Raw genomic sequence first — 13,550 nt, forward strand, 5'->3', positions numbered from 1 at the left:
ATTAAAGCATTAAAACATATTGTCTCACTCAGCATTTTTTAATCATATAACTTGAAATGACTCATTTGGATATTCATGGGATATATCAAATAGTTTATAAATATAACAATTATAATGTTACTACTGTGGCTCAGTAGTAACAAACCTGACTAGTATCTACAAGGATGGGGGTTAGATTCCTGGCCCTGCTCAGTGGGTTAAGGATCCAGCATTGCCATAAGTTGTGGTGTAGGTCGAAGATGCGGCTTGGATGTGTCATTACTGTGGGTGTGGTGTAGGTAGGCAGCTGTAGCTCCAATTAGACCCCTAGCCTGAGAACTTCCAAATGCCACAGGTACAGCCATAAAAAAAAAAAAATTATTGCTATGATAGTATCATGTTGGCAATAAAGTTATAAAATTCTTCCAGTTCTTAAAAAAATATTTAACACGAAGCCAAGGTAAAATTATTATTTGGAATTAGTTTAGTTAAAAAACAACCTATTTTGCCTGAGTTATTCTAAGTATTTGCAACCACATGAGGAAAAATCATATCTGCCCTCTCAGTGTCATTATCTTCCCCATTATAGGTAACAGAATTCAAATGAACTCAAGCTGTTGAGTTAGGCATAAAAAGGAGCATTCATGTAGGGGCCAAAAGGAATTAGCAGATTGTCCTAAATGCACATGTATTAATAGGTCTCTATTTTTAAAGTGATTAAAAATTTTTAAACATTCCACTATAGGTGCTTTATTTCCTGCATTGAGACTACCTTTTGTACTTTATTAACATTTTTTTTGGGCCATACCTGTGGCATATGAAAGTTTCCTGGCCAGGGATGGAACCCTAGCCTCAGCTGCAACCTATGCCACAGCTGCAGCAATACTTGATCCTTAACCCACTGCACCAGACTGGGGATTTTATCCCATACTTCAGCAGTGACCTGAGCCACTACAGAGACAGTATCAGCTCCTTAAACCATAGTGCCACAGTGGGAACTCCCACTATTAACATATTTGAATATCATTACAAATTCATGTTTTTTTCCACAAACTTATTTCCATGAACTAAAATCACTGTTGGGTTTTTATCCCCACTAGTTTGTCATACATTGGCCAGTGAGAGCACAAGTGAGCCAGCTCTTTATCCTTTTAGCACTGCCCCAGAAATTCTTGAAAGCATCTTTGCTTTCCAACAACAGTAAGATATTTCAGATTCATCCTAATATCTTCAAGTTCCAAGACAGAGCAGCTACCTTTTAAGGATCCTTGGTTTATTCAGCATCCATATACACACCCATAGCACCTATAAACCTGGCACTTAGCACTCTCAATAAATACTTGTTAAAATAATGAACAAAAAATATCAGACTAAAATCTAGGCACTAGAGTGCATGCAAAAGTTGATACTTAAGTGGTACTGCTATTGTTGTAGTAGCAGAGCAGAAAACAGAGCTTTTAAAAGTTAATTTTTCAATCTCAAGTATCATGTCCTTGTGCCTCTTCTTCTAACATAAGGTTTCAACAATCACTAAGAATATTTACCATACTATCACACATAGTAGGCACCTCAAAGAGAAAGACAGGCATCTTCTCATACAGCTGAAATCAAGTAAACAGGCTACGTAACTGCCAGTCAAGAAAGACATGACATACATACTAAGAATGCTATGAACAGTGAAACAAAACACTGTGTTCAAATCTGAACCCCAAAACTACTAGTCAAAAGAGTAGACACGTGGAGGAGTAGGAACTGTTTACACCTGAGGGGCTTCTCATATGGGCAACTTTACAGAGCACAATCCAAGGTCAACAGCAATACTGATTTCATATGTGAAAATATGTGGTAGCAATGTCAGTAGACAAGCCTAGTTGTATATAAATCCATATCTGACTAAGCCTTCTATTTTCAGGCAAAGATCAATTTACTTTTATACAACTCTACACATAAAAACATACCTCCAATACTTTGGTGGTTCAGTGAAAGTTCAGCCGGGGGAAATGACACAGTGAACACTGGACAGCTTTTTCCAATTCAAAAAACAAAAAAAAAAAAAACAAAACAAAAAACCAATTAATTAATAAATATAAAATTTTAATGGGAAGGAAAAAACACTATTATTCAAATAAAATTTAAACTGCTTTTTCTTTAAAGGAACTTCAAATAGGGTAATTTTTCTGCTCTATCATTCCAATTACTTTTACAATTACTACCAATTTGTTAATATTTACATTTCAAGTGGTTGCAAAATGGAGAGAGCTGAAAAATTGATGGATGAACTTTAGGGGTGTAAACAAGCTGAACTACATTTAGGTCTAAAAGATAACTTTGGTGATAACTCTACCCAATAAGGGAGTGGGGTCAGAGAAAAAAACTGGTTCTAATTTATGCAGCGTGGCTGTCTAAATCCTCAAATACAGTGAAAGTTCGTCGTTATAATTTGAGATGTAAATGAAAATCACTACTGAGAAAATTCTAAGACACTATTTATCTTTCTTGTATTTCACAGCAGGGAAAGAAAAGGTAGGAAATAATGAAGGGAAAAGTTTGAAAGCAAAATAAGAGTCATGCTTAGTCCACAATTTTATAATCATCTGGCCTGAGATAATTAAAAGTTGATTGAAGAAAAGAAATCAGTTAACAATTTTCTTTCAATCTAATTTATTATACAAATGCAATCAAAATATCTTCCTTGAAGGAAAAAACCACCTCTCGTTTCAGCTGTTTTAAGAACAGCCTTTAATGTACCAGGCATAGCTACTTGAATTCTAGGCAAGAATAATAACTTGAACATTCTTTCCTGTCTAAAAGAAGAAGTGATCAATATTAGCTATCTTGAAAATGAAACTGTTCATATAGAACAATTTCTATGAGGCAAGTAGAAAAGAACGCCATTTTTTCCCCTAAAACATGATTCTTTGAGAAAAAACTGATTTAAAAATAAAACAAAATTATAGTTTGGGTTAACAACAGATTTTTTTCCTTAATCATAAAAGAGAATTTAGGATATTTTTGAAAATAGAGCAAACTTTCATCTAAGTCATTAAAAAAGTTTATTTATATCAGGCAAGACTGCAAACAACATACATGATACATGTCCGATATTAGAGAAATGATTAAATCAATTATACAGCACAGTAAGTTATAAAATGAAATATTATGAAACCATTAAGATTCATGTTTTTTAAAAATATTAATGATGTGAGGAAATACTTATGATAAACTATTACTTAAAATTTAAAAACAGAAGCAAAACTATGTGCAGAATAATCCCAATTTTGTAGACAATATGAACAAAAATGTATAGGCAGCCTAAAGTAAAAAGTTCCAAAATGTTTAAAAGGCCAGGCAGTGAGATTATGGATGCTATACAGTCTTTCTTAGCCTTTTCTCTTTTTCCATTTCTGCACAGGAACATATATTGCTGATATATTCAGTAAAAGGGTTATTTTAAAATAGCAATTCTCGGAGTTCCCTGATGGCCTAGCAGTTAAGGACTTGGTGTTGTTGCTTCTGTGACCCAGGTTACTGCTGTGGCTCAGGCTTGATCCCTGGCCCAGGAACATCCACATAAATAAATAAGTAAATAAATAAGTAAATAAATAAATAAATTTTAAAAATAGTGATTCTCAAACTTTTTTTTTTAGAGTTTTATTATTTTTTTAATATTTATTTATTTTGTCTTTTCTAAGGCTGCACCCGTGGCATATGCAGGTTCCCAGGCTAGGGGTCTAATCAGAGCTGTAGCTGCCAGCCTATGCTGGAGCCACAGCAACTCAGGATCCAAGGCACATCTGTGACCTACACCACAGCTCAGGGCAATGCTGGATCCTTAACCCACCGAGCGAGGCCAGAGATCAAACCCACAACCTCATGGTTCCTAGTCGTATTTGGTAAACACTGAGCCACAACGGGAACTTCGATTCTCAAACTTTTTGATCTCTGGACTCCTTTACACTCTTAAAAATGAGAGAAGAACTCAATTTTTGTTCATGTGGCTTATATTTATTTATATTTTATATATTAGAAGTTAAAATGTAGAAAAATGTTAACCATTTAAAAATAAGAATAATAAAACAGTATCACTGTAATACATTTTAATGAAAAATTGTTGCATTTTCCAAAATGAAAAACAAATTTAGTGAGAAAGTGGCACAGTTTCACTTTTTTAAAAATCTCTTTAATGTATGGCTTAATGGAAGACAGCATCCACCTGAGCTGCTACAATGCATTCAATCTTTTGCCATTTTTTGTTTGTTTGTTTGAAGCATGTAACAAAAATCTGCCCTCCCACAGATGTGCAGTTGGGAAAGGAAGGAATACTTTAGTAGCCTTTTTGGATAATAATGCATTTTTATTTTATTTTTTTAAGATAATATACCGAAACTCTAAAAGCAGCAGCTTCCTTAAAAGTTATCAGAAATGTAAAAATTGAAACAAAAATCAATAAACTTCCAGTATTCTTTTACACCATAACGCACTGGCCTATCTTGCACTTTGAATGGCTCTTTTGTCTGTGGGTGACTATGACGTCATGCACTGTTCTGTCAACTGATCTGTTGAGTTATGTAGATCTTTTTCATATTGATTCATTTCATTATAAAAATCTCAAAAAGGTCACCTTCATAAATATTTCCGCTCTTCTCACCAGCAAGTTTTGAGTACTGGAGAGCCATCAAGGTCAGGATAATAGACACACAATTTCCTAAATTCTAATTTTCACTTGAAAGCTTGAATTTTTTCATTGGTAACAAATACCATCACAGTTGTTTTCCTTAAAAATGTCTGATTTTCTTCATTCAATTTCAAGAAAACATCAGCCATATATGCAAGTGGAAATAACCAAGTTAAAAAAGAAAAAGTGAAGATAGTTTTTTTCTAAAAAAATCTTGTAAATCAAACAAGTTCACAAATGCTCTTCCTGAGGCAACTATCATGCTTTACACAGAAGTGTAAAAAGATATATATTCAAGGGTAGAAATTTAATAAGAACTAATAACTTTTCTGCTTCATCAAATGCACTAAAAACTAGACCTTTCTTCAAACTGCTAATACATGTGACAATGAACAACACAGTGACTACTGTGTTGTGCCACTGCCCTACTAGGGTTCTGGCATTTTATCCAGCATTTGCTTTAGCACTTTAAGTACAAATGCCAATACTATGAAACAGGAAAATAATACGTTAGCATTATTAGGAAAATGGTTGTGATGTCACAAACCCTCAGGAAAGAGTCTCAGAGACTCCCAGGGGGTCCACAGGACCATACTTTGAGAACCATTGTTTCAAAAAAAAAAAAAAAAAACTAAAAAAAAAACAGACCTAAGAGGATAAAGTCTCTTTAAGTATAATCGTTCTGTGAGGTCTAATTTCAAAAAGCTCCACAAATTCTTCATGCTATGCGTTTAGGCAATATATTTGCTTTTAAATAATATTAATAGTCAAAGAATCAACTTAATCTGATTCAGTCTTTCTTGTGAAATGGATTTTACCTAAAATGTTTGTAAAATAATATATTTATGCTGCTAAAAGGACAATTATTCAAACATATAGTCACTTTCAAATTCTTAAGAAAATGAAGACTAATTTTACATGTGTAAAATGACTGAAAATATCTACAATAATGCCAAAAATCATTATACTTACTGTAACAAAGCTTCATTTTGTTCCATTTCATCTTGAGGTTGCTAGAAAGAAAAAAGTTTTTTCCAAATGAGGAATTGCTAAGCTAATGCAACAAGCTAAAAAGAACATTTAAGATAATTTTTATTTTATTCTTAGCATTATTTTTATTGTGATAAAATACACAGAACATAAAATTTACCATTTTGACTTTTTTTTGGTCTTTTTTCTTTTTTTTTTAGGGCCGCACCCGTGGCACATGGAGGTTCCCAGGGTACATCACGGCCATGCCAGATCCAAGCCACGTCTGCAAGCTACGCCACAGCTCACGGCAAAGCCAGATCTTTAACCCACTGAGGGAGGCCAGAGACTGAACCTGCATTGCCATGCATGCTAGTCAGATTCATTTCCACTGAGACATGACAAGAACTCCTGTTTTTAAATGCACAGTTCTGTGGCATTATGTACATCCCCACTAATGTACAATCATCACCAACATCCATCTCCAGAACTTTTTCATCTTCTCCAACTGAAACTCCACACCTATTAAACTCCCCATTTATCCCTCTCCCAACCCCTGGCATCTATGCTTCTACTTTCTGTCTCTATGAATTTGACTACTCTAAGTGCCTCATATAAAAGGAATCGCATAGGAAGCTCTCTTGTGGAGCAGTGGGTTAAGGATCTGGCGTTGTCACTGCAGCAGCTTGGATTGCTGCTGTGGCATGGGTTAGATCCCTGACCCAGGAGCTTCCACAGGCCATAGACACAGCCAAAAAAAAAGCAATCGTGTAATATTTATCCTTTTGTGAATGGCTTATTTCACTTAGTATGATGTTTTAAAGGTTCTTCCATGTTATGGCATGTATTAGCACTTCTTTCCTTTCTTGGGCTAATATTCTACTATATGTATGTTTCACATTTTTTTTTGTCTTTTTGTCTTTTCTAGGGCCACGCCCGTGGCATGTGGAAGTTCCCAGGCTAGGGGTCTAATCGGAGCTATAGCTGCTGGCCTACGCCAGAGCCATAGCAACTCGGGATCTGAGCCATATCTGCAACCTACACCACAGCTCAGGGCAACGCCAGATCCTTAACCCACTAAGCAAGGTCAGGGATCGAACCTGCAACCTCATGATTCCTAGTTGGATTTGTTAACCACTGAGCCACAACAGGAACTCCTGTATCACATTTTATTTATCTACTCACCTATCAATGAACATTTGGGTTGCTTCTACTTTTGGCTATTGCAAATAATGCTTCTATGTGTGTGGGTGTACAAATATATTTTCAAGTCCCTGCTTTCACTTATCTTGGGTATATGCCCAGAAGTGAAATTTCTGGATATGGTAACTCTGTTTAATTTTTTGAGGAGTTACCATACCATTTTCCACAGCTGCTGCACCATTCTACACTTCCAACAGCAATGAACAAGAAAGCCAATTTTTCCATATTCTCAACATTTGTTATTTTGTTTTGATAACAGCCATTTCCCTAATGATTAATGATACTGAGTATCTTTTCATGTACTTATTAGCCATCTGCACATCTTCTTTACTTATATGTCCTTTACCCACTTTTTAATCAGGGTGTTTACTGTTGTTGAGTTATAAAATATATATAATATATACTATATACTCTAGGTATCTATCCATTAGGAGTTCCCATCGTGGCTCAGTGGTTAACGAATCTGACTAGGAACCATGAGGTCGTGGGTTCGATCCCTGGCCTTGCTCAGTGGGTTAAGGATCTGGTGTTGCCATGAGTTGTGGTGTGGGTCACAGACGCGGCTTGGATCTGGCGTTGCTGTGGCTCTGGTGTAGGCCGGCGGCTACAGCTCCGATTAGACCCCTAGCCTGGGAACCTCATAAGCCGCAGGCGCGGCCCTAAAAAGACAAAAGACAAAAAAATAAATAAATAAGACCAAAAAAAAAAAAAAAGATATATAAAAATTTTGGAGTTCCCGTCGTGGCACAGTGGTTAACGTATCCGACTAGGAACCATGAGGTTGCGGGTTCGGTCCCTGCCCTTGCTCCGTGGGTTAACGATCTGGCGTTGCCCTGAGCTGTGGTGTAGGTTGCAGACGAGGCTCGGATCCAGCATTGCTGTGACTCTGGCGTAGGCCAGTGGCTGCAGCTCCGATTCAACCCCTAGCGTGGGAACCTCCACATGCCGCGGGAGCAGCCCAAGAAATAGCAAAAAGAAAAAAAAAAGAAAAAGAAACTGTGAAAGTAGCAATGTGTGAGTTTAAAAAATAATATTAATTAAAATTTGCTATAGGAGTTCCCATTTTGCCTCAGCGATTAACAAACCTGACTAGTACCCATAAGGAAGCAGGTTCGATACCTGGCCTCACTCAGTGGGTCAAGGATCTGGTGTTGTGGAGAGCTATGGTGTAGGTTGCAGATGCAGCTCAGATCCCACAATGCTGTGGTGTAGGCCAGTAGCTGCAGCTACGGTGGGACCCCCTAGTCTGGGAACTTCCATATGCCATGGGTGTGGCCCTAAAAAGCATAAAAAATTTTTTTTGTTACAGAACCTTAGACATTTTGGTTATATGGTCTAACTTTTACTATAAACAAAAATGTGGGGCAGGGAAAAGTTAAAGGAGGAATCCATTTTACTACCAATGAATTCCCACGAAGGCAAAAAAAGGACAAATATCAAGTAGTTCACTTATCCTTCTTACCCTAATTTTATAAGAAGCTCATAACTAGCAGTTGGCTGATTTACTATCTGATGAAAATCCTTTTACATACACATTCATTAACTCTTCCAGTCCTCTAAGACAACTATTATATTCTGGATGATCATCAGGAATTACTTGGGAGGCTTTTGAAAAATGAAGATTCCCAACTTCCACTCAAGCCTTGGTCTGAGAGTCTACATTTTTAAAAAGCTACTCAAATAAGTCTGATAATCAAACTTTCAACATCATTGTTCTCAGGTACAGTCTAGAGTCTGGTACAATATTCACACAGTAAAATGTTTCTGAAATAAACTGAAAAACAAAAACTAATTATTATTTCCTATTTCACAGTTACTGAAGCTAGGGGGAAAAATTCTTTTTCTTAATTCAGAACCTGCAAACTAATTTCTAAACAAATCATTAGAAGCTAAATATAGGCATTTCAGCTTTAAGAAAAAAATATTTGGTATCAAATTTTTCTCTTGTGACTAGAGATAGTTCAAGTGATACATCTTCCTAGGAATAAGATTAAGCAGACCGTCATGGTCATGCTTTAGAAATGCTGCCACTTTCTGCTATGAAAATACACGTATTCTTCTCTTCCATTTCGTAAGAGTCTGTAGTTATCTCTGGTTAGCTAACTTAATTATGCCAAGGTACTAACGCAATCATCCCTTACCTTGTCCTCATAATGACTGCATTAAAAAGCAACAAACAAATGAAAATTTATGTATATGAGTGTGTGTCTACACAGAGGACAAGAGAAGGATCTTTCAGTGGCTCGTATCTTAAGTTATACCACACAAACTAGTATCTTCTTTACAAATTTAAGATGACCTCTTCCATACAATGGAGATTAAAACTGTAATTATATCTTATTTTAGACTATTTTAACTCACTTCAACAGCTCTATCAGAGAGAGAGATAATGGAAAGAGGGCCTAAAACAACTGGCTTTCCCCAGAGTTGCCTCAAAGAAACAGAAAGACTGGCTAGGAAGAAAAAAAAGCTGAATAAGAGAAGAAAGAAGCAAAATAATACACAAAAAGAATTAATCATTAGTAATTTGCCCCTCTTTCAAATAGCATTACCAATTTTTAATAAGTATGTATTTAATCAATATGCAACACACCTGTAAGACTGCATCCTCACAAAGCACAGGCATCATCTTATTTTTATTTATTTGCTCTTGTGGATCCTCTCTGAGTTTGAATCCAAGCTGAATCTCTGGAGAAGGTATGCCTAGAATGAAATGTAATCATCAACCATTTACAATAGTTTTATTACTCTACTTTAACAATGACCCAAGGATTTTATAGATACTGAAAAATATCATTAAAAATCATTTTATAAATCATAATTTCCTAACTGCGATTTTTGTGTTAAGATTTTTAAGCTTAACGAGAAACATACACTACATTGAATGAAATAATACTTGATATTTCTTTGTTTCAGGATGAATTGATGCAAAGGATACATAAATAAAATTGTATAGACTTACTCCTACTAGAAAGAATATCTTCTTTTTTCTTTTTTTACTTCATTTTAAGTCATTTTTTAAAACTGATAATGCTAATATATAATACAAGGAGGGTCAAAATTTCTGTTTTCAACATTCTGTTCCAAATTCAGCTGATATTTTAACTTTTCTTCCCTTCCCACTTTCTAAGAGGAATTCAAAGAAAAAAAATCTGAAATAGAAATGGGAAAAAGGAAATACACTCACTATGGATTAGAAGGTGGAAATGAATTAAAGGGTTAGGATGCAGGCTGTAGTCAACTTCGTCAACCATGCTGTGTAGGCGAATGTGTTCCCTACTAGGTATGAAATGCACTAAACGCTAAGGGGGATAAAATAACGTAGTGATGGCAGAGAAGCAGAAATAGTCAAACAGGTCAGTGAAACAAAACAAAAAGTGGGGAACAGACCTACGTTATGTTTGGGAATTTAATTTATAACAATAACGGTATTTTAAACAATGGTAACGATGACTTATTCAACAGATAATACTGGAGTACTTGGTTAACTACCCGAAAAAATGAGGTTAGACACCTACTCTCCCATATGCCAAATTATTCTAAAAATATTGAAGACATGAAAGTAAAAAAATAAATATAATATATGGAAATAAAGATAAAAGAAAATATTGTTATGGTCTTGAGATAGGTAAAATACTTCTAAGTTTAAAAAAGGCTGGAGTTCCCGTTGTGGCATAGTGGTTAATGAATCGGACTAGGAACTCAGTGGGTTAAGGAACTGACTAGGAACCATGAGGTTTCGGGTTCGATCCCTGGCCTTGCTCAGTGGGTTAAGGATCCGGCGCTGCCGTGAGCTGTGGTACAGGTTGCAGATGTGGCTCAGATCCTGTGTTGCTGTGGCTCTGGCATAGGCCAGTGGCTACAGCTCCGATTTGACCCCTAGCCTGGGAACCTCCATATGCCGTGGGAGTGGCCCTAGAAAAGGCAAAAAGACAAAAAAAAAAAAAAGGCAAGAAACCCTAAAAGAAAAGACTGATGGATTTTACTATATAAAAACTTAAAATTTCTATACTACAAAATATATCATGAATAATATTAAAAGATAATTAAGAACTGAGTAAACCTATTTGTAGCATCTATGACAGTCTTTTCAGTTTCTAATATATAAAATGCTCTTGTAAATTCACAATAAAATGAAAGTAACAGGAAACATTAAGGCAACTCACGCCTATACAAAAAGTGTAAATGGTCAGTATTGAAATATGCCAGAAGTTCCCTTGTGGCACAGCAGGTTAAGGATCTGGTGCTGTCACTATAGTGGCTTGGGTCGCTGCTATGGCACAGGTTAGATCCCTGGACAGGGAACTTCCACATGCCATGGGAGCAGCCAAAAATAAAAGTGCATAATCTTGGTATTTTTTTAAAAATGCAAATTAAAATAATCTGATATGTTTCATTTACCAGTTTGGTAAAGACAACACATGTCCTGTGTTGGATCTAGAGGGCAAAAGTCATCTTTTTTACGGGGAAATATATGTCAAGATCTGACATGCTCATCCTTTAAAAGCAAATCTAATTTTAATTAGTTATTCTAAGGAAAATAATCAGAAAAACAGGCAAAGGTATAATATTGAGAAACATTAAACATGTAATCAAGTCATTATATAAGGATACATTCATACAATGGATTAAATGAGGTAATTTAACAAGCTGAGGTAGATCAGTATAAGAAAAAAAAATATATAAAATGCAATACCAATTACGAAAAAAAGATGTTTATACTGGTATACAGGAGTCTAGAAAGATACACAAATACTAAACACTGGCAACTGTTGGGAATGGAATTATATGCAAGAGTGGGAGATGGGATCTTTCACTTTCTATATTACATGATTTTATGACTCTTAATAATTAGCAAAAATAATTAAGGTCTATCCATTTGGAAGAGGGGAGAGGAGGGGAAGGGGAAGAGGGAGGGGAAGGAAGAGGAGGAGAGGCAGGGGGAGGGGAAGAGAGGAAAAAAGTTTGGTTGGAATATTGAAACAGATCTCTAACTTCCTCCTAGTGGCATTTTATACATTATAAGAACACATCCTGGGGAGTTCCTGTTGTGTCTCAGTGGTAACGAACCCAACTAGTATACATTAGGATGCGGGTTCAATCCTTGGCCTCACTCAGTCAGTTAAGGATGTGGCGTCACTGTGGGCTAAGGCGTAGGTCACAGACACGGCTCAGATCTCACATTCCTGTGGCTGTGGTGTAGGCCAGCAGCTGAGGTTCCAATCTGACCCCTAGCCTGTGAACTTCCATCTTCCGTATGTTATAGGTACAGCACTAAAAAGTGGAGAGAGAGAAAAAAAAAAACAACACATTCAGGAGACCAATATTCACACTATCTCTTCCAATTACATGTAGAAAAAACTACTCCAAGATGAAACTGTAACTTGCAATTGGGGTATATCAGGCGAGATGATGTAAAGACTTTCTGAACTACAGCTGACCCCTGAACAACAGCTGTTTGAACTATGCAAGTCCCCTTGAAGGAGGATTTTTTCAATATACATACATTCACCCTCCAAATCCATGAGTCTCACATCCAGATTCCACCAACCATGCAGCAGATGGTGCACCACACTTACGACCCAGAGTTGGTAGAATTTGTGGATGTGTAACGTGAGGAAAGGGAGGGCCATCTTGGGACTTGAGAATCTGATGATTTAGGTATATGCGGGGGCTCCTAAGACCAATCCCCCTTGGATACCAAGGGACCAATGTAAATATATGAGAAGATTTTCATGACGTTTAGGAGACTTTCCTTCTATTTTATACCTAGTTCCAGACAATCTCCAAGTTAAAAAATGGCTCACAGGAAGAAGTCACAAAAGGAAATAAACCTACTATTCAAACAATTACCACAGAATTGATCTTTCTGAACTGTGACAATCAACGACACATTTTTCTGGAAGTGTTTAAATTGATCTAGAAGTGGACTCAGGAGGGACAGAGAATTTAGAGGTGAAAGGCTCTTTTTAAAAATACCTATACCAAGGAAATCTGTACCTTAATTTTAGCCTGAAAGAATCAGACTGGTTATTAAAAAGCACTATTTGCTTCTGCAAATACAACAAGCTCTAGAGTTAAGCTGGAGATCTGGGGCACAGGGGGAAGAGCTATTTGGGTACCACTTCCACATCTCTGGAGCCCCCTCTAGGAATCATAAACATCTTCCAGGAGTTATAATACCCACTGCTATCCTTAGAGTAACAGACCTTACCATCCATTATAGATATCTGTAAGAAACTAGCTCTACGTAAAGTTAAATAACAAGACTAAATATAAAAGGAGAAGTTAATGGGATAAAAATACTTGGAAAGTTAAAGGGACTACTTAGTGAAAAAAATTACTTCTCACCTTTGTGTATTCCATTTAGACCAGGATGGAGACTGAACTCAGATCCAAGAGATGCATCTTGACCAAAGAGTAGCCTTTCAAATCCAAAAAAAAGAAGGTATAGATGTTATGACGTTTCCTAAACAAAGACTAACAATTTAACTGTCATTTTCTAATTATACCTGAATTTGCTAAAGTTCCTAGTTACAGCACTATTAATATTTCTATAGCAAAGTATCTTCTTTAGAAATGTAGCCTTTAATTTAAAACTTATCCAAGATGAAAAATAAAGACTTATTCATGCCTTTATTTTTACATGTTCATTTTTACAAATATTCTGGGGTTTTTTGGGAGTATTTGGGAGTAAGAGACAAATATCAATATAGTTTTTGAA

General features: G+C 36.1%; 1 protein-coding gene across 2 annotated transcripts in view; it reads right to left on the reverse strand.

Annotated features, from left to right (window-relative positions):
* Positions 1-13,550, reverse strand: part of ANKRD31 (ankyrin repeat domain 31) — a 171,987-nt gene that overhangs the window by 136,720 nt on the left and 21,717 nt on the right. For both annotated transcript variants that reach the window (XM_085013838.1, XM_085013837.1), the window contains exons 3-6: positions 13,178-13,251; positions 9,420-9,529; positions 5,627-5,667; positions 1,938-2,002 (exon numbers count right to left, since the gene is read on the reverse strand). In XM_085013838.1, coding sequence (XP_084869964.1) covers positions 1,938-2,002; positions 5,627-5,667; positions 9,420-9,529; positions 13,178-13,251 — 290 coding nt within the window. The remainder of the gene's footprint in view (positions 1-1,937; positions 2,003-5,626; positions 5,668-9,419; positions 9,530-13,177; positions 13,252-13,550) is intronic.

This window comes from Sus scrofa, chromosome 2, assembly GCF_054392235.1.
Source record: "Sus scrofa isolate SSC_HxYL_T2T_F1_AM1 chromosome 2, Sscrofa_HxYL_maternal_Yorkshire_Landrace_v2.0, whole genome shotgun sequence".
In the NCBI taxonomy this organism is placed as follows: Eukaryota; Metazoa; Chordata; class Mammalia; order Artiodactyla; family Suidae; genus Sus; species Sus scrofa.